This window comes from Phascolarctos cinereus, unplaced genomic scaffold (genome assembly GCF_003287225.1).
Source record: "Phascolarctos cinereus isolate Bilbo 61053 unplaced genomic scaffold, phaCin_HiC Scaffold_1;HRSCAF=81, whole genome shotgun sequence".
Taxonomy (NCBI): domain Eukaryota; kingdom Metazoa; phylum Chordata; class Mammalia; order Diprotodontia; family Phascolarctidae; genus Phascolarctos; species Phascolarctos cinereus.
The window spans coordinates 86,952,920-86,975,910 of record NW_027555514.1 but is presented as its reverse complement, the minus strand read 5'-3'; the positions used below and the strand labels follow the sequence as shown (position 1 = coordinate 86,975,910).

General features: G+C 41.3%; 1 protein-coding gene and 1 long non-coding RNA gene across 3 annotated transcripts in view; one reads left to right on the top strand and one right to left on the bottom strand.

The window, feature by feature from the left end:
* The window catches only part of DPP6 (dipeptidyl peptidase like 6), a 975,800-nt gene that overhangs the window by 949,930 nt on the left and 2,879 nt on the right, over window positions 1-22,991 (top strand). The window contains 6 exon segments of the mRNA XM_021009613.2: window positions 1,073-1,267; window positions 9,606-9,660; window positions 13,554-13,677; window positions 15,951-16,009; window positions 17,644-17,716; window positions 17,818-17,891. Of these exon segments, the coding sequence (XP_020865272.1) occupies window positions 1,073-1,267; window positions 9,606-9,660; window positions 13,554-13,677; window positions 15,951-16,009; window positions 17,644-17,716; window positions 17,818-17,891 (580 nt within the window).
* On the bottom strand, window positions 808-22,114 carry LOC110223886 (uncharacterized). Of its 2 annotated transcripts, XR_013485938.1 has the most exons (8): window positions 18,312-22,114; window positions 17,619-17,749; window positions 17,155-17,243; window positions 16,735-16,823; window positions 16,148-16,215; window positions 13,873-14,022; window positions 13,693-13,794; window positions 808-1,235 (listed from the first exon to the last, which is right to left on the bottom strand). It is a non-coding gene; the product is annotated as an uncharacterized LOC110223886 (long non-coding RNA). The 2 variants fall into 2 exon arrangements; XR_013485939.1 differs by lacking the exon at window positions 17,155-17,243 and having other exon boundaries at window positions 16,148-16,218; window positions 18,312-22,111.

The window sequence follows — 22,991 nt, the reverse complement described above, 5'->3', positions numbered from 1 at the left end:
CTGTCTTCTAATTCAGGCATTAAATAGATTTGCAACCATAAAGAATATGTATGACAATGCCACTCCTCTCATTAAATTGTTTTGGTTTGCAAAATATGGTTAATCTTCATAAAAAATGTTATCAATATTAGCATCAATGGATTTATCATGGTTATTTTAATGAATTAAAACTCTTTGGGGTCCTTAGTAGTTTTTAAGAATGTAAAGGGGCCCTGAGAGCAAACACTTTTGAGAACCTAGTACAACTCATTTTACAAATGAGGAAACTGAGGCCCAGAGGAGAAATGATGTCTGAATTCCATCATTGTAGACATCCATTCCCCTAAGTTAATGAATTATTGTTATTAAAGCTGATGAAACCCTAAACTGTTAGCCATAACACATCTTGTGTGAATAAATTGGACAGGTATGGGTTACCTTGAAAACAAGTTGGGGTGGGATCCAGGAGGCGTTGTAGGGAGCACTGACAGAGATAGGCATATCTCTGTAAGAAACCCTGAACAAGGAGACAAAGAGCATGGGGAAACTGAGGGTCTCAGGGAGGGATAATGGTACTTACCTTAGAATAATAACCCTAGAGTTAGAGAAGACCTTAGCAAACATTGAGTTCAACACCCCCATTTTACAGAGGAGGAAACCAGAGAAGTTAAGTGACTTGTCCAAGGTCACACAGCTAGTATCTGAGAAATCCAGGTGTTCCTGCTCCAAGTCCAGAATTCTATCCTCAACAACATATTTCCTCTTGACTTAGAGGGAAAGATTTCTTTAACTAAATAGATAATCTTTCAATAAAGGTAACCCACTTAATCATTTTACCTGGGGCCAAATTTATTTATTCCCTTGATATTCAGTTTTAGCTCACAATCCCGTGTTTATTCAGGCATCACACTGCTACCCACACATCTCCCTGTACCAGGTCAGCAGAGGAGGGAAAGGATCCGGGGTCTCCTGGAAGGTGAGCAGAATTCTTTTCCACTAGGACCACTAGAGAGAACTCATCTGCCGCCTGAGACACCTGACTTTGTGGGTGACATCGGTCTTGTAGGCACTCAGCCCTTGCTCTGTTTTTCAGGGATGGCACACCAGGGAGCCAGAGTGTGACTGAAAAATTTGAGGTCAACTGGGAAACCGTCATGGTCAGCAGTCACAGCGCCATCGTGGTGAAGTTTGACGGTCGTGGTAGCGGGTTTCAAGGCACCAAGCTCCTCCACGAAGTAAAGAGAAAACTGGGCTCCCTGGAAGAGAAAGACCAAATGAAGGCTGTGGGGTGAGGGCCCAATACCTTGTGAATTGAATTGAATTGGGAAAGGTAATAGGGCAAAGCATTTCAATGGCATAAGATTGGGCATCCCCCCAGGGAGCCACAGCTGGGTCCTTGACATAGCAGTGCATATTTGCATATAATTTGCAAAATAGATTTCAATATGCCTGCATAGACTTTGTAGGCAAGTCTCAGGCCATTTCCAAGGTAAAAATATCATTGGTTTTCCCCTAAAAAATCTTGCTCCTGTAGCCTTCTTTTTTTTATGTGATGATTAGCTCAGCAGGCTCTAGCATGGTGCCAATTAGGATGAAGGTCCTTCATTCTCTCAACTAGATTCATTCCACTGAGTGGCTACAGAGTGTACTGCTCCCCCTGGCCAACATTCTCACACATAAAGACCATTAGTCACAAGAGGGATGTGTGAATGGATCAGTGCAACTCTGTCCTCAATCAGAGAGTAACCCAAAACATAGATTTTGGTGTCTCTGATTCTACAGCGTAGTTTTCACACCTCTAGGACTACAATTCTGAGGACATTATGTTCTCATTTACCCATGGTGTCCTCTACACCAGTAGAGTAACAGAGACTTAAAAAAAAATGTCCAGAATCAATAAAAAGATGAAAGGGCTATTAATCACATACACACATTTAATCACACACACACACACACACACACACACACACACATACATACACACACACAAAGAAATGCGCACACACAGCCTCCATTTGAAGAATATGTATCTCATGATATTATGGCATGCAAAAGTTATGGCATAAGACATGACTTTCCAGGGGAGAGATGTTACTGAAAGAATTCACTCAGGAGAGGCAGCTAGGCGGCACAGTGAATAGAGCCCTGGCCTTGGAGTCAAGAGGACCTGAGTTCAAATTTGGCCTCAGACACTTGACACTTACTGGCTGTGTGACCCTGGGCAAGTCACTTAACCCTGACTGCTTCACCAAAAAAGAAAAAAAGAAATATTTCACCCAGTCCCAAATTTATCTACACAGAAAGTCAGAAACAGACAATCTGAGATATGCTATAACCCAAAGAAATAAGCATTAGCGTCTTCACTGTCATTCAGTGCATTTCAGTTTGGCTCATCAGATAACTGTTGAGTATTCCCTCCTGTAAACTCTATGTCAGATATGAAGATAAATTTTTTAAAAATCTTTCAAAGAGCTTGCAATTCAATCAGGAAGTAAGAGGTTTTCAACAGTTCACTTCACCAAATATTACATATGCCAAGGTCATGTCACTCTTCAGCTCCTAAACCTTCAGTGGCTCCCTGTTGCTCATAGAATAATGTTCAAATCTATGGCCTGGCTTTCAAGGCCTTTCAAAGTCTGACACCAGCCTAGCTTTCTAGCCTCATTTCATAATACTCCATTCCACCCACTTGAAAAGCTCCTGCCTACACCTTCACTAAGTTCTTGCCCACACCCATGGTCAAGCTCAGGCTTAAAATGTCCTCTAAACATGCCTTGTGCTTTCCTGCCTCTGTGTCTTTGCTATTTCCTGTGCCTGGAATGGTCTTCCTCCTCTCTTTAAGCTTTGATGTTCTACCCATCCTTAGGGTTTTGATCAAATAGCACCTCTCTGATGTATTTATCATGGACGATTCTGTATCATCAGAGAGAGAAGAGACATAGAATATTGTGGTCCATGAAGAACAGTAAGTCGGTATGGCTGGTCTAGAGAGAAGGTGGAGGGAAGGAATGTGTAAGTCAACTAGAGAGATAGGAAAGAGACAGCCAGGATAGGGAGAGCTTTAAAGTCAAACAAAGGAGTTGATGGTTGAGTCTTAGGTAATAGAGAGCCAATAGAGTTTACTGAGTAAGGGTTTGGAATGGTCAGACCTTCACTTTAAGGGAACTGTCTTGGTAGCTTCGTGAAAGATGGATGAGTGGGAAGGGACCTTCCCTCATCTATATTACTTCTCTCCGCCATTTACCTATCCAATTCCTCCCTATCCTTTAAGGTCCCACTTCAATCTCATCTTCTCTATATAGCCTGCTCTGAGTACTTCATCTCTATGGGCCTTTCCTCCAAAAGTCCTGAAGCATTTAGAGTCCGCACCACACCATTTAACATTTAATTTTATGTGTCTTGCTTTCTCTAATTGTTTGGTGTGTGTTTGTATTAAATCCCCAATTAGATTACAAGCTCGTTGAGGGCCAGGATCACAGTGCCTAAAATGGAGTTAACCACTCAGTAGGCATTCATCAAAAATATTTGTTGCTTGATTAATTCCAGCCAAGACTCTCCCATCTAGTGGCAAGAACAAGACTTGAATGCTTGCCGTAACCATGCACTATTTTAACTTGAGGCCCTGGTGTCAAATTTTTAAATAACTTTCAGGGTTTGTGATGATTAGATTCACTTCAGAAAACACAGCTAAAAATATAGTTACAGAGAACACAGCTGGGTATAGTTGAGAGCAACAGGATAATAACAATATTTTGTACCAAAATAACAGCTCTTCATAGAAGATCTCAAAGCACTTTGCAAATGAGTATCATTATCTAGATTTTTTTTTCTTTTTAGGATCAGGAAATGGAAATCCCCAGAAGATTAGATGACAGGACAGCTAAGGGCCTGATGCTTCCTGCTGAGTCACTAGCAGAGCCTAGAATAAAATCCAAGATTACTTGTGAGGTGGAAGAGAGCCCAGGTCTGGCTCCATGAGCTTCAAAGTTTCCACAGACTCCTATAACTTTCTGTAGCAAATATATGTGATATCGTGCTATCAGGTAGTATCCACATGCAGACCAAACATCCAGATGAAAAGTAGTGGGAAAAAAAAGTCTAACAACCACCATCCATATGTTTCCAAACATACTTCTAAATAGCTAGAATATTGGCAGTGGAGAAAAGACAGCTGAATCATTCAGTATTTCAATGGCTAAATCATTCCTTTTTTTTTTAAATCTGGAAACTTGGCGATAATCATTTGGACTCATCTACAGTCTTCCAAAACACATGGATGTACTACCTCATGGATGCTGGTGTGAATGCCTGCACATAAACAATCAGTCCTAAGCCTACGAGTGACTATGAAAGCTACACCAGGCCATTCCCCGATCTTCTTTAGAGAGAGGAACCTACCTAGTATGTGATTTTATAAGCATAATCCATAATTAGGCATCTACTGTGTACCCAGCAGAACCAGGTCAAGGTATTCATGTGCCTTAGAAAAGATTTGAAATTCATGTGTTGCTACACTTCACACCTGAGTCCTTCATATTTTAGCATCTGCAGGGAGCCTTTGGCTGGATCCTTCACCATGCCCTCCTACGTGTTATACTCTAGTTCCTCATTTCTAGCTTGGCTTTGGTGCCCAGCGCCATACTAGATGTTGGGGTGGCTACAAAGGCAAATGAGGCACCAATCCTGACTTCAAGGCACCTGTCATCTGATTGGGAAGTAATGATCTACATATATAGAAAGATGAGAGCAGAGTCCACAGGAATAGAGAACCAAGGGCAACATGGCTGTGCTCCAACCTATGAATACTATTAGATGCCAGAGACTGGAGAAATCAGAATGGAGTAGACCAGTCTCGGCAAGAGCTAACCTTCATCTCACCCTTTAAAGGCTTATTTTATAAACGGTAAAGGCCTTTACCTCTATATTATCTCACTTGAGTGAGTAGCAATAGAATCTTTCTCTTTAGTGCAGAATGAATTTGAGAAGCCTAAGTGTCTATATGAGGGCTCATCATTCTTTGAAGGTATGTGGAGGTATGCTTGTGTATGTACACGTGGAATCTCCAATAGCCATTGAGCTTCCAGTGACTCCCAGGAAAGTACTGTATGAGGACAAAGGGATCCTTGCTAGAGAAAAGAGGAGAGTGTATGTTGGTACTAGGCTATTTTAGGTATATTACTCTATTTTCCTTATTTATTTGAATTTCTAAATGAATATATATGTATATATGTGTGTGCATATATATATACATACACATATATATACATACATACACACACACACATATACACATGTGTTATCTAATTATCTTTGGAAGTGCAGACATAAGTGTTTCAAAGCCCATATACAGATGGGATGGCCTAAATTCTACATTTGGCAAAGGTATCAAGAATTGCTCCTCTCAGGGTGTCAAAAATATTGGCACAGTGCTGGGCTTAGAGTCAGGAAGTTCAAATCCCATCTCAGACATGGACTAACTTTGTGACCCTGGGCAAGTCACTTAACCTCACCCTGCCTCAGTTTCAACATCTGTAAAATAAGGATTATAAGAGTATCTACGTCTTGTGAGGATCAAATGAGATAATATATGTAAAGGGCTGCTGCAAATCTTATAGCACTCTATAAATATTGGGTATTATTAGGTATGCTTTTAAAGTGGAATAAGGAAGGAAGGAAGGAAACAAGGATTGGTAAGCTCTTATCATGTTCTAAGCACTATCTCATTGGATCCTCGCACCAACTCTACAAAGCAGATGTTATTATTTTCCCTATTTCACAGTTGAGCAAACTGAGGCAGAAGCTAAGTGACTTATCCAAGGTCACATAGCTAGTAAGTTCTGAGGTTGGATTTGAACTCAGGTCTTCCTGACTTCAGGTCCAGGTGCCAGCTCACTGCCTCTAAGCAATAAGCTATCTTGGCCCTGACAAATGATGAAGCATACCTTCCTTCTCTGGGTTAAGCCTTAGGAGCCTTTGGGTGTGGGAAGTTACAGATGTCAGACTCGGTTGCTTTGTTCGGTATTTTTATTTAATTGGTTTTCTTTGTCACAAAGGAAGAGCCACTGGTGGGGGGCAAAGAGGAGCTGAAATCCGAAATGGTGGTGGTGCCATGACATGTAGTATTAATTGGGGCAGCTAGGTGGAAAGAGCACCAGCCCTGGATTCAGGAGGACCTGAGTTCAAATGCTGCCTCAGACAAATAACGCTTACTAGCTGTGTGACCCTGGGCAAGTCACTTTACCTCATTGCCTAACCAAAAAAAAAGACATGTAGAATTAATTGTAAAAGGCATTAATAAAACTTTAAAAAACAGTGAGGGTAAGGATAGTCTGAATTATTGAAAGATAGTCATTTTAGAGGGTAGCTAAGTGGCATAATGGATAGAGCTCCAGGCCTGGAGTCAAGACAACCTTACTTCAAATGCAGCCTTGGACAGCTACTGGCTGTGTGACCCTGGGCAAGTCACTTATCCCTGTTTGCCTCAGTTTTCTCATCTGAAAAATGAGCTGGAGAAGGAAATGGCAAACCACTCCAGTAATTTTGCTGAGAAAACCCCAAATGGGGTCGCAAAGAGCTGGACATGACCAAAGCAACTAAATAACAACAAACACTTTAGAACATCCAATATATCCAATGTGTTATTGTTCTCAAGTGGTGTTTCTGCTAGGCCCACTATAATGAACAGTAAAGATCATTTCCATATTAAATTCTTACATGCAAAGGATACTTTTAATTACTTGAAAGTTCTCATTAAGTCAGTTAAACATCCCCCTTGAAAACTAATTTACAGTATTCATTTACTTAGCATCCTTTTTTTTTTCAGAGAAAATTTCAAAGACAAATTTCTACTCAGTCCACTTCTGAATGATCAATTCCAGATTAGTATGATTAGAATTAATGAAGTTTTACTAAATATATGTATAAGAGCTTAAACTTGCATGGAACATTTAAACAGTTAAAAAGCATTTTCACATCTCTTATCTCATTTTAGTTTTCCAACATTTATGATTTTTATCTGTCAGATGATTAAACTGAGGTCCATAAAAATGGTAACTTGCCTAAAGTCCCAAAGCCCTGGGAGGAGTCAGGACAAGAAGCCAGACCTATTGACTCAACTAGATTATAATTTCTTTGAGAGCAGGAACGATTCTCTTTGTGTCATCCTAGTATCTACCACAGTATCATTCATTCATTAATTCCTCCATCAAGCAATTATTAGATACTTACTGTGTTCACAGCTAGGCACTGGGGGATATAGAAAATTCAGATAAGAACCATCCCCCCAACTCCTACAGCCTAATAGGGAGATGACACAAAATAGGTATAATATGAAATATTATGAGACAAGCAAATTAGGGAGATCCAAACTACGTGTTGTTTTAAGGGACGTTTGTTGCCGATGGAGGGAATTGGTAAGACTCCATGGAGGAAACGGGATTTGAGATGGACTTTAAAGGGCTGGCACTCTGTACAGAGAAGATGATCAAAAGATATTTGTTGATATTTATCATCTTCCCTTTCTACCCCAAACCCACACCTCTTCCTAACTTCCCTAGGCAGGTTTGTAACCTCAGAGTTGCAACCTAGACTCTTCGTTCTCCTTTATTCCCTTTATCCCATCAGAAAATCTCAGAATTTTAGAGTTTGTATGAAATAAATGAAAGAAAAGCATTTATTAAGTACTTACAAGGTGCTAAGTGCTGGGAATAAAAATAAAAAATATAATCGCAGCCCCTTCCGCCAAGGAGCTTACATTCTAATAAGAAGAAACTATCTATCTGTATGTATATATATATGTATATATGTACGTGTGTGTGTATGTGTGTGTGTGTGTGTGTGTGTATAGTGAATGGTGACTAGGGAAGGATATTTTGGTTTGAAAAGCCACAGGTGAGTGGAGCCATAGGGAATTAGGTTGAAATAAGCAATGACAAAATTAATGTGCTTATGGCCGTAGAAGCAGATAGTGGGGATGGGGCAGGAGCACCAAAGTGGGTATTTTGGCTGGCGAGATGGCCAGAGAGGGAAGTGAATTGTGGCTGGAGCCAGTATGAGATGTCGTGGGCAACTTGTTCATCCTTCATTTTCAAGGAGGACCAATGACATCACAGGTGCTGTCTTGATTGGCTCATGAATTGGATTTAAGTGAGGCAGAGTTGCACAAAGTCATTAGCCTCATTCTCTCTTCCTGAGTTTTCAAAGTCCAGTGGTAAGACAAAAGTCAGGATGATTGGTAATGAGCCAGAATGCAGTGGATAATGGTGTCTTAAATGCCTGACCAATCTCTAAGCACCCCACAGCACCTGCTTTAGCTGCCTTCATGGCTGTTGGAGCAAACTGTTCTCATCCACCCATTCTGCCTAGAGAAGTCTTCACATGTTTGGAGTAGACATCCCCCTAGCTCATCAACAGGTTTTGAGGCCTGTCAATCACCCTCAAACTGGTTTAGCCCATCTGCTGAGGTGGTTTATTGATGTATGGCCTCTACACATGCAACTGTAGTTAGAAGAAAACTCAGCATCTATCTGACCCATACCTGAAATGAATCCCCAGAATAACATTCCCAACTAGTGGTAATCTAGCCTCTGCTTGAGGACCCTCAATGAGAAGGAACTCACCACTTCCTGAAGCAACACATTCAACTTTGAATAATTCAGATTTTTAGGAAGATTTTCCTAATATCAGTTATCCAAGTCTTATCAATTGTACTTCCACAGCATCTCCCATCTACACCCTTCTCTTCACTCATACCGCCCCCCAGTGTAGTCCAGGTACCCATCCCCGCCTTCACCTGGGTTATTGCCATAACACCCTAATGGTGCTCCTTCCCTCAAATCTCTTCCTTCTCTAGCCATTCACCACACACAACTGCCGAAGTGATATCCCTAAGGCACAGGTAAACTGTCTTGGCTCCATATTACTTGTAGGATGAAATGTAAACAACTCTGGCTGGCATTTAAAGCTCACAACCATCTGGCTCCAATTTTTCTTTTCAGACTGATTTCACATTATTCTCACTCACTCTGGGTTCCCACCAAACTGGCCTCCTTGCTCTCCCTGATATACACTATCCCATCTCCCCACATCTCAGACTGTATTTGCACAGGTCATCCCCTGTGCCTGGAGAAAACATTCCCTCCCCATCTCCCCTACTTCGAATTCCTTCAGAGCTCAAGTTAGTCACTACTTCCTATGGGAGGCCTTTCCTAATCCCTACTAGCTACTAATGCCTTTCCCAAAAAGAGAACTTTGTATTTCTTTCACAGGTATTTAAGCTTATATCTGTACATGCTGTTTCTCCTGATAAAATGTGGGCCTGTTGTTTTTCCCCCTTGAGGACAGAGGATCTTTTGCTTTTAATTTATCTCTGTATACCTAGCACTCACCTCAGTGTGTCTGACTTAAGCACACAGTAGGAGTTTAATAAATCCTTGTTGAGAGGTTAATTGGTTAATGAGATGCTCTTTCCTTCTGACCTTGAAATGTTCAAGCTGCCTGCCATTTTCAGGAATGGCTTCCATTTCTCTAGGTCATTAGTGGGAGTTGCTTTGGATTTTGCCAGAAAAAACAAACAGTATAGTTTGCACTTCAGCATTAAATCCTGTTTCTCCCCTTTAACCTTGTAGGACAATGTTGAAGGAACCTTACATTGACAAGACACGTGTCGCTGTATTTGGGAAGGTGAGTCTCTGGTTTTCTCTTGTTTTGCTTTCCATGCGAGGCACACCCCTCTGTGGAAGAGCATTAAATGGTTTCATCATTTCAACTTCACTTTGATTTATTGAGAGTGCCTACAGTTTGATGGCTTGTGATTTATTATTATTATTTTGCTTTTAAGAGATAAGTTGTTTGCTTAGTTTTTTCTTCTGTATCCTCTGGAGAAAGGGGGAACTCAGCTACTGTTAGAAGGGTCCACCAGCTGCTTCATTACCTTGTTCCCATAAATCTACTGTTGTTTATGGTCTGGTGCCAAATGGGAAAGAAGAATAAATATGATTTCCTTGTACCATATATTTTATGAATAGAGGCAGCACACCATAATGGATGGAGGGCTGAGCTTGGTGTCAGGAAGACCTGACTTCAAACCCCACATAGTAGCTCTGTAACCCTGGACAAGTCTATCCTCAACCAAGTTCCTAGGGTTTCCCTACTAATCAAGGGTAAGCAAACTACTGCTCAAGGGCCAAATCTAACTCTCTGCAACCCCTCCCCTGAGATTTATTTTAAAATACAAAAATCATTCTTAGCAGCAGGCCTACAAAAGCAGGTTGGATTTGGCCCATGGGTTAATTCATTATTTATCTGTCAGTTGTATTACTTTGCTGGAGGGAGTTCCCACACAGGGAGCTTTCCAGGCAGACAGAGTATTCCTAGATTTTAGTCTTTTTAATATGTAATGATTATACTCATTTATGCCAGTTGACTTGCCTGCTGTGCAAAGTAGGCAGGTGATGGAAGGAATGGATTGGAATGAAGATTCCAATTCCTTAAGTGAACCAAGGAATGGACCTCTGTCATGCATAACATGTGAAGAGCTTCTGCCCTGTAGGTTATCTCAGATGATTAGAGCCTTGACCTGCCTCCCCTCTGCCTGCCACGACTCCCCCCATCAGCTACAGGGTTGTGGATGATTTTAAGAATGGATTATATGAAATTAGAAAGGTTTTGCACAAGCAAAAACAATGCAACCAAAATTATAAGGAAAGCGGAAAACTGGGGGGGGGGGAATTTTGCAACAAGTATCTCTGATAAAGGCCTCATTTCTCAAATATATACAGAACTGAGTCAAATTTACAAAAGTACAAGTCATGGGGCAGCTAGGTGATGCAGTGGATAGAGCACCAGCCCTGGAGTCAGGAGGACCTGAGTTCAAATCCAGCCTCAGACACATAACACTTACTAGCTGTGTGACCCTGGGCAAGTCACTTAACCCCACTGCCTAGCAAAAAAAAAAAAGTACAAGTCATTCCCCAGTTAGTAAATGGTCAAAAGATATGAACAGGCAGTTTTCAGAAAAAAATCAAAGCTATCTATAGCCATACGAAAAATGCTCTAAATCATTATTGATCACAGAAATACAAATTAAAACAACTCTGAGGTACCACCTCAGAGTGGCTAATATGACAAAAAAGGAAAATGTTGGAGGGGATGTGGGAAAACTGGGACACTAATGTACTGTTGGTAGAGTTGTGAATTGATCTAACCATTCTGGAGAGCAATTTGGAACTATGCCCAAAGGGCTATAAAATTGTGCAAACCCTTTCATCCAGCAATACCACTGCTAGTTCTATATCCCAAAGACATCCCAAAAAAAGACTTATTTGTACAAAAATATTTATAGCAGCTTTTCATGTGGTGTCCAAGAACTGGAGATCAAAAGGATGCCCCATCAACTGGGGAATGGCTGAACAAAGTGTGGTATATGATTGTAATGGAATATTATTATGCTATAAGAAATTACAGGCAGGATGATTTCAGAAAAACCGGGGAAGACTTACATGAACTGATGCATAGTGAAGTGAACAGAACCAGGAGAATGTTGTACACAGTAATAGCAATATTGTTCAATAAAGAACTGTGAATGACTTAGCTATTCTCAGCAATACAATGATCCAAGACAATCCCAAAGGACTAATGATAAAGCATACTATTCACCTCCAGAGAAAGAACTGATATTGATTGAATATAGATTAAGCATGCTATTTTTCACTTTCTTTTTTTTCTTTTTAGTGTTCCTGTGCAAAATGACTAATATGGAAATGTTTTACCTAATTTATATAATCTGATTACCATCTCAGGGAGGAGGGAGGGATAAAATTTGGAACTCAAACTTCAAATAAAATGTTGAAAAATTGGAAAAAATAAAAAAAAAATCTGGGTTTCTATAAGAAATCCTGATTTGCTGTTAAATAGGAGGAAAAAAAGTCCAGAGAATGGATAGACCAGTGCAAACCATTGTCACCGCTGAGAACACAGCGCAGAGAGCCTGGTTCAGCAAGGTTAACTTTGAAGATGAAGAATAGAGGACTGACTTAGAAGGGTTTCTTCTGTGGCAAGACTCTGCCTCATGTTTAATTACAAATGGGAGCACCTGAAACAAGTAATAACTCTGGATCCCAAATTAATATAATGTAGCGACAGTAGCAGGGCCAGCCCTAAACAAGATGGTGAAGTAGGCATCTTTTTAATGTTGGCACCCTTCCAGTTCTCATGGCCCCAGTCTCGTTCTGGTTGCCCAGTGCCCTCATGCTTCCCACTGCATTTCCAGGCAGAATTCCTGGGGCCTCTTGAGAAGGTGTTGAATCCAAACCTTCCCTCCCTAGGCACCGGGGCCTGATCTATCCTACATCCCATTCCTTTGGGGTCTTCTAGAGCAATGAAATGAATCTTGGCAAACCAGTTTCCAGCTAAGATGATAATGGATCATAATTCGTAAATGTGATGACTTTCCCAGGTGATGTTTCCATCTTCACGGGAACCTGAAATAACCTAACCCAAAAGAATGAATAATCTGAGGATTTCAGGCTTTGTTATCACCAAACATTTATGGAAAGGGGAGAAAAAGCAGAATGGCAAGGAACACCCTAATTATAACCATAGAAGAGGAAACTTGAATAGGAATGAACAAAGAATTTTGCTGGAAATATAAAGGGAGTGACTAAAACATTCTAACATTGTATGTTGAGATTCATTTGTCTGAATGTCCGTAATAGTTAATCAAATTTAATGAGTTGCATTGATTGTTAATACTAAGTTTATAACAAATTGCCATAAAAATGAGGACCTAATCATAGGCATATGACTGTTTTGCTTTTATATATTTCTGTAGTCTTCTCTTCAGCTGTCACAATAACAGACCTAAGGTAGAGGTCTGACAATGTCATTCCCCTCCTTTAAGAGATCCAGAAATCACTGGATACTTTTAGATAAAAGATAAAACTCCTCTGGGCAATTACTATCCTCCAGACTGATTTCACATTAATCCCCCTCATATGTTCTGTGCTTCAACCAAACTGACTTACTCGCTGTTCTCCACACATGAGTTTCCATCTCCTTCCTTCCCTCCACCTCTTAGACACCCCAGTTCAATTCCAAGTTCAGCTCTAGTACCACTTTCTACAAGTGACCTTTGGCGATTCTCCCAGTTATCCTTCCCACTCCCCACCTGCTCTATATTTTGTATAAATTTTGTATGTTATCTGTTGACATGATGCCCCCACCCTCAGGAGAATGTAAGGTAGTTGAGGGCAGGGCCTTTTTTTATTTTTTGTTTGTGCAGTGCCTAGCACATATAGACATTTAATAAATATGTATAGAATTGAGTAGAAGGTAAAGCTAGCCCTGTGTAAAAACACAGAACTCAAGACCAAAGAATTGGTGAGAAAATGTGAATGTTTCCTCTGCTTCACAGGGTAGCTGAGTGGTAAAGTATTCCTTTACTATAATATAATATAATATAACATAGTATAATAATAATTATAGTGTGTTCATGTCTTAGTTACCATTATATCCTGAAACCATTTCAATTACTAACCTGTGGTCATTTACATCTTATATCTTTCTTTCTACACTAGGATTATGGTGGGTACCTGAGTACTTACATTCTTTCAACAAAAGTGGAAAATCAAGGTCAAAGTCAAGGTCCAGTTTTCACCTGCGGCTCTGCTCTCTCCCCCATAACGGACTTCAAATACTATGGTAAATAGCTCTTACCGCCAGGAGGAACTTCAATGGGGTGGGGGCATGATATCTGTCTGTCAGCAGCATTGTTTCCCACACACACCTTCAGCTCAAAGACCTTGTCTCTCCATCATCCTAGAAGGCAGGTAAAAACTGTGTTATAATGTACCCTGGTGGGAAAAGTGTCTCCAAAAATACCCAGCCCCTTCCTACCTTTCCAGTCTTTCCTCCTCACCCTCAGTTAGGCGGTATAGTAGGTAGAGCACTGGTTTAGAAGTCGGGAGGGCCCAAGTTCAAATCAAGTCTCAGAAAACGTAGTAGCTGGGCAAGTCATTTGACTTGTGTTTGCCTCAGTTTCCTCATCTGAAAAATGGGGAAAATAATAGCACCTAGCTCCCAGGGTTTTTGTTGGGATCAAATGAAATAATACTTGTAAAGGGCTTAGCACACTGCCTGGCACATATTAGGTGCTATATAAATGTTCGCTAGGATGATGATGATGTTGATGATGGTTATTATCTTCCTCCTAGTTTCCCTAGCTTCCTTCAAGACTCATCTCCAATCCCAGCTTCTGCAGGAGGTCTTTCCCAGTCCCCCCCACTCATTGCTAACATAATCCCCTCCGAATTGTTTTCATGCTGTCTCCTCCCCTAGAATGTGACTTCCTTGAAGGCAGAGACTATTTCTTGCTTCTGTATTCCCAGAGTGTAGCACAGTGCCTAGCACAGAGCAACAGTTTGCTGGCCTTCGTAACCAGAAATCCCATTTACATTTTGTAGGAGCTGGACATAAAACAGAGCCAATTACTCTATGGTGAAAAGAAGTACTCAAACTCAGCTGGAGAAGGGAAGGGAGCAAGCCTTTGTACCCACACTCTCAATGCCATTCCTTTCCTCCATCATGGCCCTAGATCTCTGGAGGGCCTGCATTTGGTTGAGGGTGTAGAATATATTTGGGTGTTTTCTGGAGAAGGAGGAAGAAAGTTGAAAAGCAGTTGGTTTCGGGGGGGTGGAAGGTGAGGTTTTTGAATAATACAAGCACAAGCTAACTTTCTCTCTCTCTCCCCCATACTTTGCAAAACAGCAACCAATCCTGAACTTTCCTTACGCCATTATGAACCATATCCCAAGACATGGAATTAACTGTGTGTGAGGTATTGGTCTATATCTAATTTCTTCCATACTGCTGTCTAATTTTCCCAGCAGTTTTTGTCAAATAATATGTCCTTATCCCAGAAATAACACCATCTGTCCCCGTGCCTAAAGTACACTTCCTTACCTCTGCCACTTGGTATCATCCCTAGTATCTTTCAAACTTTAGCTCAGGTGTCACCTTCTAAATAAGATCTTCCCTATTCTCACCCCGCCCCAAATTACCCTGTATTTATTTTATGTTTAAATTTTATCTTTATAGGCCTTGTGCCCATCACAGAATGGACACTTAATCTAGTCAATAAGCCAGGTCTGAAAACTCATGATAGCCAATTTTTTCCATTCAGAAGTATATCTTCCATTACAGATTTAATTTACATCTTCAGTAAAATCAGGATTACTAAGAATGCACAGAGGTTTTTTCCTGACACCAGTGTTTACCTGAAAACATCCTTTTTATTTGAACCTTGTAGAAATGTTTTTAAAATATATGAATTCATTTTCCTATCTTAGTAGGACCTAGTGGAGAGAAGTGACTCTTGCCTTGATGGTTAAATAACTGGCAGTGCCTAAGGGAATCATTCTGAACATGAATCTTCAATTGTAAAAAAAAAATTTTGGATTCAGCTAGAGATGGCTAGAGATAGAGTTGCATGTGTCTTGAGCGTCATGACTTATTTAATCTTTATTTGATTCTTTTCCCTTGTGGATAATTCCATTTAACATACATTTATTAAATACTATGTGCAAAGTTCTGTGCTAAGCCTTGGAAATGAAAGTAATATTGTCCCAGCTCTCAGGAAAGTCCCATTCTAATGGAAGGATGTAGTGTGGACACAGATGGGTTTGATAGGAGATAGTTTAAGGAGGGAGAAAACTTGTAACTGAAGGGATCGCAAAAGTCTTTGGGGAGTAATTCAGGAATCGCATTAATATGGGCCCAAGAAACCAAGGTTTTGCCATTTTAAAAAAATTCCAAAGTGCACATTTTACAAACACCACCACAGTGATGTTGCTTTATTCAAGCAAAAAGTCCACTAGATCAAGGTGAAGATCTGTTTTGTGAGTGGAACTGGGTAGAGTATCTGCTTTCCAGGCCAAGGGATAGTTAACTAATGTTTTCCTCGGTTTCTTTCCAAGCTTCTGCATTTTCTGAAAGATATTTGGGCCTCCTTGGGATTGACAACAGAGCATATGAGGTAGGTTTGGACAGAGTGACCCTCAGAACAACTACCCAGTCTGGGATATTTCCCTTCAGTGCATACAGAAGGCATCATCTTTCTGTGCCCCTCCATCCCCTCACCCCCAATTCCCTAGGGTCCCCCATTTTCAGGTACCTGGTGACCTTATTGCTTCTCCCATGAGGCTTTGCATTCCATTGCAGAATAAGAGCTAGGTTTGTCTCCTGCTAAAGGAAATCCAAAAAAGCATTAAAGAAATGCACCCTTTCTTCTTTGCCAGGTGAGGGAAAAGGGGGAGAGTATGGAATATTGCATATGCTAGTAGACACAGTTGGCATGTTGGTTTTGCTGAACTATTTTCTCTTTAACTTTTGTTATAAATGATGATTCTCTGAATAAGGGAACTGGAGGTTCCTTGGAAATGGAAATGAAGGTGATGTAAAAGCATAGGATTGATCTTTTTTTTTTTTGAAAAATAAACTAAAAGGGACTGCTAATATCACTAGGTCAATAAGCCTGGTGTTTTGACACAGGGATCTATCCTAAGTCAGTCCCCTGAAATCATATTACCTAAGAATCTCCCTAATAGTGCATTTGGATTCAACAAAAAAGCTATTTCCTGCCTCTCTGGCTAGTGTCCTAGTGAAGCATCAGTTGCTGTGAAAGGCAGGGGTGGCACAAGAGAACATGCCCTCGACCAGGAATCAAGAGACCTGGGTTCTAGTCCCAGCGCTGTCACTTACAAGCCATATGACCTTGGACAAGACCCTACTTCCATGAACCTCAGTTTCGTCCTCTCCTTCTCAGGCTGTCGTGAGACTTGATGGAAATCCTGTGTATTAAAGAACTTTGTCAATTGTAAAAGTAAAACAAATATAAGGGATGAGGAGGCCCAGGACTTAGATTGCAGCTCTACCACTTGACTTAGCTGGGTCACCTTGGGCAAGTCCCCTGACCATTCCATTCCCAAGACCCCACGTCTGCACAATCATAGGATTGGACTGTATGATCAATCACTTCCAGCTTTGAAATAGCTGGTAACCTATTTTCTTAAACTATCTTCAGGTTAAGATACCTGGATCAGGGCAGCCTGTTTACAGGGTGGGAGTTTGCTAATTATCAACCACAGGGGCACAAGTTTGTACCTGAATAATTAAACCCACCTCCCAGACATGGAACCAGCTAGTGTTCACTGGCTGAAATGGTGGCACTTCGTAGTAAGGGAGAGCAGGAACTTTTTATTCTTTTTGGCCTGGTGAGCAAAGGCAAGAGTTAGCAAAGGGAAGCTCTGAATCATGGGATTGCTTCCACTAGAGCCCATCTTCTAGAGCTGCTGCAGGTTTCATACAGGGAGTTCTAAAAGTCTTAGTGCAGTTTTGAGCTTTAATAGCTTAAAGACTTTGGGGACATCTTGTATATGCAGTGAAAAACAAAAAACACTCTCTTCCTCATGTTAAAAATGACTAACTAGGGGCAGCTTGATGGCACAGTAGGTACAGCTCTGGCCTTGGAGTTAGGAGGACCTGAGTTCGAATCCAGCCTCAGACACTTGACACTTACTAGCTGTGTGACCCTGGGCAAGTCACTTAACCCTGATTGCTTTACAAAAAAAAAATGACTAACTCACATCCTTGATCTGTGCCTCCTTCCAGATGACCAGATTAGCCCATCGGGTGTCATCCCTGGAAGAACAGCAGTTCTTGATCATCCACGCAACTGCCGATGGTAAGTGAGCTGAGCAATGACTGCACCATTTACCTGGGAATAAGTTTGGTTTAAATGGTGATTGTGGCTTCTGATACACACTTCCTTTTTTCCCCCTGCAGAAAAAATCCATTTCCAACATACAGCAGAGCTCATTGCACATCTAATTAGAGGAAAGGCTAATTACAGCTTGCAGGTATGGTATATGTGAACAGACCTGTTTTTCTCATTTAGAAAACATAATTGTGTTATTGCACCCCAACTGGGTTCAGTCTCCTCCCTGCCTTCACTCATGCTGGCTAGCTGGGTCCCCAGAGGGCAGCTAACGATTTCTTCCCTCAGCATCCCAGGGACAACCCCAAGGGGTGGAAGACTCTATTACGATATCACTCACAAGCCCCCCAGCATGTATGCTCCCCCTTGAGTACAGCCAGGCAGATTCAATTACCTTTACAAAGGGTATTTTCTGAGATGGCATAGTAAAAATAGCCAGAACAAAAGCACCACCTCCCACACACACATACAAGGTCACTGGGGAGAAGGAGCCCAAATGTGGAGAGCACATGTGGCCAAAGGGTGTAACTCAAGCCCTTGGTTAGGAGAAGGCCTCCCTTACCTTTATGGAGTCCTCACCAGGATCTCCTCTGTAGCTCTCATCAGAGGTCTGAATGATGATGCCCTCATAGAGCCCTGAAGTCACCTGTGGTCCTCATGCCTCTCAACCCCAGACTCTGCCCTGGGCCACTGCTGGTCTAAGGACACTGTTACTGTCCCAGATGGGAAGTCTAAAACTTCTGACTCTTCCCACACACACAATGATTCCTTCTAGAGCACTCAAATTCTGTGCCATTATTCTGCTCTGTTGTCATAATGCCAGATTCTACTAGGTGTAACTTATTCCCTTTAATCAACCACACAGGCATTCCAATGGGGTGTCATTTGCTTTCACTGATTGACTGGTTGAAATATGGACACCCTTGGGAGAATGTTCCGTGCAGAAAACCTGGATTTTTACCTACCAGTTCTCATTTCTGCAAAATACAACTGTGTGTATGTATTTCTGTCACAGAGTTGAAAGGAACCTTAGAAGTCACCTAATTCATTCCCCTCCTTTAACAGATGAGGGACCCAAGCCCCAGGGGGGTTTAGTGACTTGCACAAGGTGGTAAGTGTCACAGACAGAATCTCAGCCCAGGCCCAGTGCTTCACTGTACCTTCTCAATGCGCGTGGCTCGGATATGACAGGTAACCAGGCTCCAAATAAGCAGCCCAGGTGCTGTATCAGCACCCACGGAATCTCAGAGTTGGAAGGGAATTCAGTCATTGAATCCAACGCATATTTGAACAGAAATATCTCTTACAATATCCCTAACAGGGAGTAACTCCAGCCTCAGCTTGAAGGCTTCTAGGATTCCTACCTCAGCCCATTCCAGTTTTGGACAGCTCCAATTCTGTGGAGGTCATAGAAAGACTTGGCTTAGGTGATGCCCCCTAAAGCAGCCTTTCCTGCTTTCCTCAGTTCTCAGTGCTCTCCCCAACAACCACAACAAAAAAAAAGTTATCTTGTATTTACTTCCCATCGTGTATGCCCTATGAATGGCTGGAGAGTAGAGACGATTTAGTTGTTGTCTCTGTATATATTATCAGCACCTAGCGTAGTGCTTTGCATACGGTAAGTACTTAATACATGCTTACTAGTTTGAATTAGATGTTCCCCTTATGCTCATGGTGGGGACTGTACCCGAGGAATCGTGAATGAGGGCGTCCTGTACCACTGACCCCATAATGAATAGGATCGATCAATATCAAAAGTGGCCACTATAGGTTGAGATATTCTATGGAGGGGGTGGGGGCAACTGGGACTTTGTTTTTGTGGCCCATAGGATAAAACTTCACTCACTTATATTTTATCAAATTTAGAGCAAGGGGAGGAGTAGCTGAGGCACCCTAGGATGTCAGAGTAGGGTCAGTCAGTCAATAAACATTTATTAAAGACCTATCATATGCTAGCTGGGCACTGTACTAAGCATTGTGGGTACAAAAAAAAGATAAAAGACATCCCCCGCCCTTGAGGAGTTCACAGTCTAATGAGGGAGACAATAATCAAATACCTACCAAAGGCCCATAGATACAAGATAACAAGAGTTCATTCGAAGAGGGAAGGTGTTAGAAATAAGAGGGGTTGGAAAATACTTCCTGCAGAAGAAGGTATTTTAGCTGGGACTTAAAGGAAGCCAGGATATGGCTATGCAGAAGGAGAGCATTCCAGGCATGGGAGACAGCCAGAGAAAATGCCCAGAGCCAAGAGATGGAAAATCTTGCTCGTGGAAGGACAGTGTTGCTGGATTGAAGAGTACGTGGTGGGGAGTAAAATGGAAAAAGACTGGAAAGGTATGACGGGGCTAGGTTATGAAGGGCTTTGAATGCCGAAGATTTTTTATTTGATGCAATAGAGAGCCATTAGAATTTGTTGAGTAGGAATGCCATCTACTTTACCTTAATCTTCTTTCCTGAGCCCAGTCTCATATCTCCATTTTTCTGCCAAATCTTTCCACCAAGATGTTCTGGTACGGTATCAAATCCTACACATCCACATCCTAATTCAAGATCATCTCTCTTTCTTCTCCTTGTTCTGTCTTCTCTCTTTGCTTCTCCACTCACATTGCCTCCATGTCATCATCTTTTGCCTACACAGTTACCATCATCTGGCCAAAACAATTTTCCTGTTTGGGTCACCTGCAAATGGCTTCATCTTGCCTACCAGTTACAACATATGCTCTTGGCTGTGGCTCTGTCCAGTCGAGGTTCAACCTGCCTTTCCAGACTTTTCTCACACTACTCTTTTTCATCTACTCTTCATTCCAGCCAAACAGAACTTGTCGTGATCTACCATTCTCCCCTCCCCCTTTCCTGTTAAGGTGCCATTGCTCACTTCATCACCTGTACCTCTTTACTGAACCCCTTCTGCCAGTGCCACCCTCCACTAAACTGGAAAGTGTCTTTTCCTCCTCTCATTTTCCCACAACATTTTTTTGTACTACTCCTTGAGGTCAGGGACTATTTAATATTTGTCTCTGTACCTCTGGCACGAGGCCAGTGCTTGGCACGTAGTAGGTACTTAATAAATACATGTTGATTTTTTAAAAAATATTTATGTATGATGAGGGACTGGCCAATGAGGGCCCAGTCTCTAGGATTACATTCATTATGATCTACCCACTGCATGTCCATGTAGAGGCTTAGTGAGCCTGCATCCAGAAGAAGTCAGAGCATGTTCAAATACCTTAACTGTTTACTGCTTAGTGATGAATAGACCTTTAACTGGCTGCTGAGTCAGAACTGATTAGCCATACAAAAGGCTTGAACAGATGACAGCACTTCCTCTACCCTGCTATGAGTCTCCAGGTCATATGAGTTTCATGGCCATGTGGCAGCATAGGTGGAGAGATAAGGGAGCTCCAGCAGCACCTGCTGCTACCTTCGCCTCCTCTCCCCTAAGCCTCTATGGCTGGGAACACATGGCACCACCTTTGTTGAACGTATTCTTTCTTGATCTTACGCAAATGTGTATCAGACACAGAAATGGAACAGGCCAGGTTACTACCTTGTATTCAAGGCCAGTGGTGATTCAGGTGGGGAAAGGTAGTGGTGGCAGCAGCAGATATTTCTGCAGCTGCCTTATCTTCCCCCTCAGGCCACCATGAGATCATGAAACTCCCCTCACCAGGAAGCTCTTCTTCCTCCTCACTAAAAAAGCAGCCAGGAAGAGTTTGGCAAGCCTTTTGGAGGTACACTCAGTTCTATCTTAGCAATCAATTTAAGGTCTTCCATTGCCATGCAGTAAGCCAAAAGGATAAGATATCTGTCCATGCTCTGAATCAGAGAGGGAAAGGACCCCACCAACACTCATTTCCAGAAGCAGGCTCAACAAGCCTTCATGTGGATGGGCGTATACACACACACACACAAAATCCAACTAGGGCAAGATTTATCTTTTATTTCATTTTTATATCTCCAGTAGCTATCACATATTCTATTAAGCCCCCCATGTTAGTGGGGGAAGGGGGCTTAATAATATTTGATGGGCTGGATTCAATTTCTGTAAATCTAAATGAAACCATGCAGCCAATAGGTCACCAGTTGATCTAAATTATAGCCACTAGATTTGGAATTAGGTTTACATCCTTAGTAACTTGAATCACTTACCATGTGACCTCGGGCAAGTTTATATCCATTGGATTTAAGTTCCCTCATCAGTAGAATAAAGGAGTTGGACTAGATCAGCTCTTTCAGGTCTAAATCCTGTCATCTCAAGAACTGATAAGGTTTTGTTTTGTATTTTTAAGTTTCTGGCTGTTAGTTTTCTTTCAGCAATGATATCTACTGAACAAATAATGATTAAGGATCAATAGTCCTCATTAGACAGCCTTAATACACTAAAAAAAGGTGATAATAAATTGGCTTAGATTTACTCTTTTATTCCCAAGACTTGACTCTTTGGTTTAAGATCATTCTTTAATTTAAACTCATCAAGGACAACTACCAACTTCCAATGTATCTTGGATACTAAACTCCCTAGTGGTCATATTCTTTATTTTCTAGCCCAAAGGTAATTCTCCTTGGCAAAAGATACAGATGCTGAAGACTCAAGTAGCTTTACCTTCTCACCATTATCATATTGCACCATCCACCCCCATCAGCAAATCTTTGATATTCCTCTTTTTCCCAATATAGCTTTTAAAAAAAAAGTCCTTTATTTGGTACTTTTTCTTCACCTGCCTCAGCAACATCTAATGTTTAGCATTCCTGACATCTATTTATTTTTTCATGGCCATGACATGCTTTTATAGTCAACATCTCTTACCTGTCCTCGTTTTCATCACTGAATAGTAGATTGGAAGTCACATAATTTGGGATTTATTCTAGTTCTCACTACATTTTTATTGACCTTAGGCAAGTCACTTAACCTCAGTGGACCTCAGTTTCTCCATCTGTAAAATGATAGAAAAGTGAACCCAATTATCTTTACTGTGCCTTATAGTTCCAAATTCTATGCTTTTGTACCAAATATAAACTGAATAGTAATGACTTCATTCAACAGTTATTCAGTAAATGTATTACTTCAACTGAGTCACATAGACAGAATCACTCCCAGAGAGGCAATGTGGAAAAACAGAAAAAGTTGAAAGACAACACGCCTTTGAGTTCTGGCTTTGACACTTATTAGCTGTATGATCTTGAGATATTCACAGTCCTCTGAATCTCACTTTCTTCATCTACAAAATAGAAGTCATAA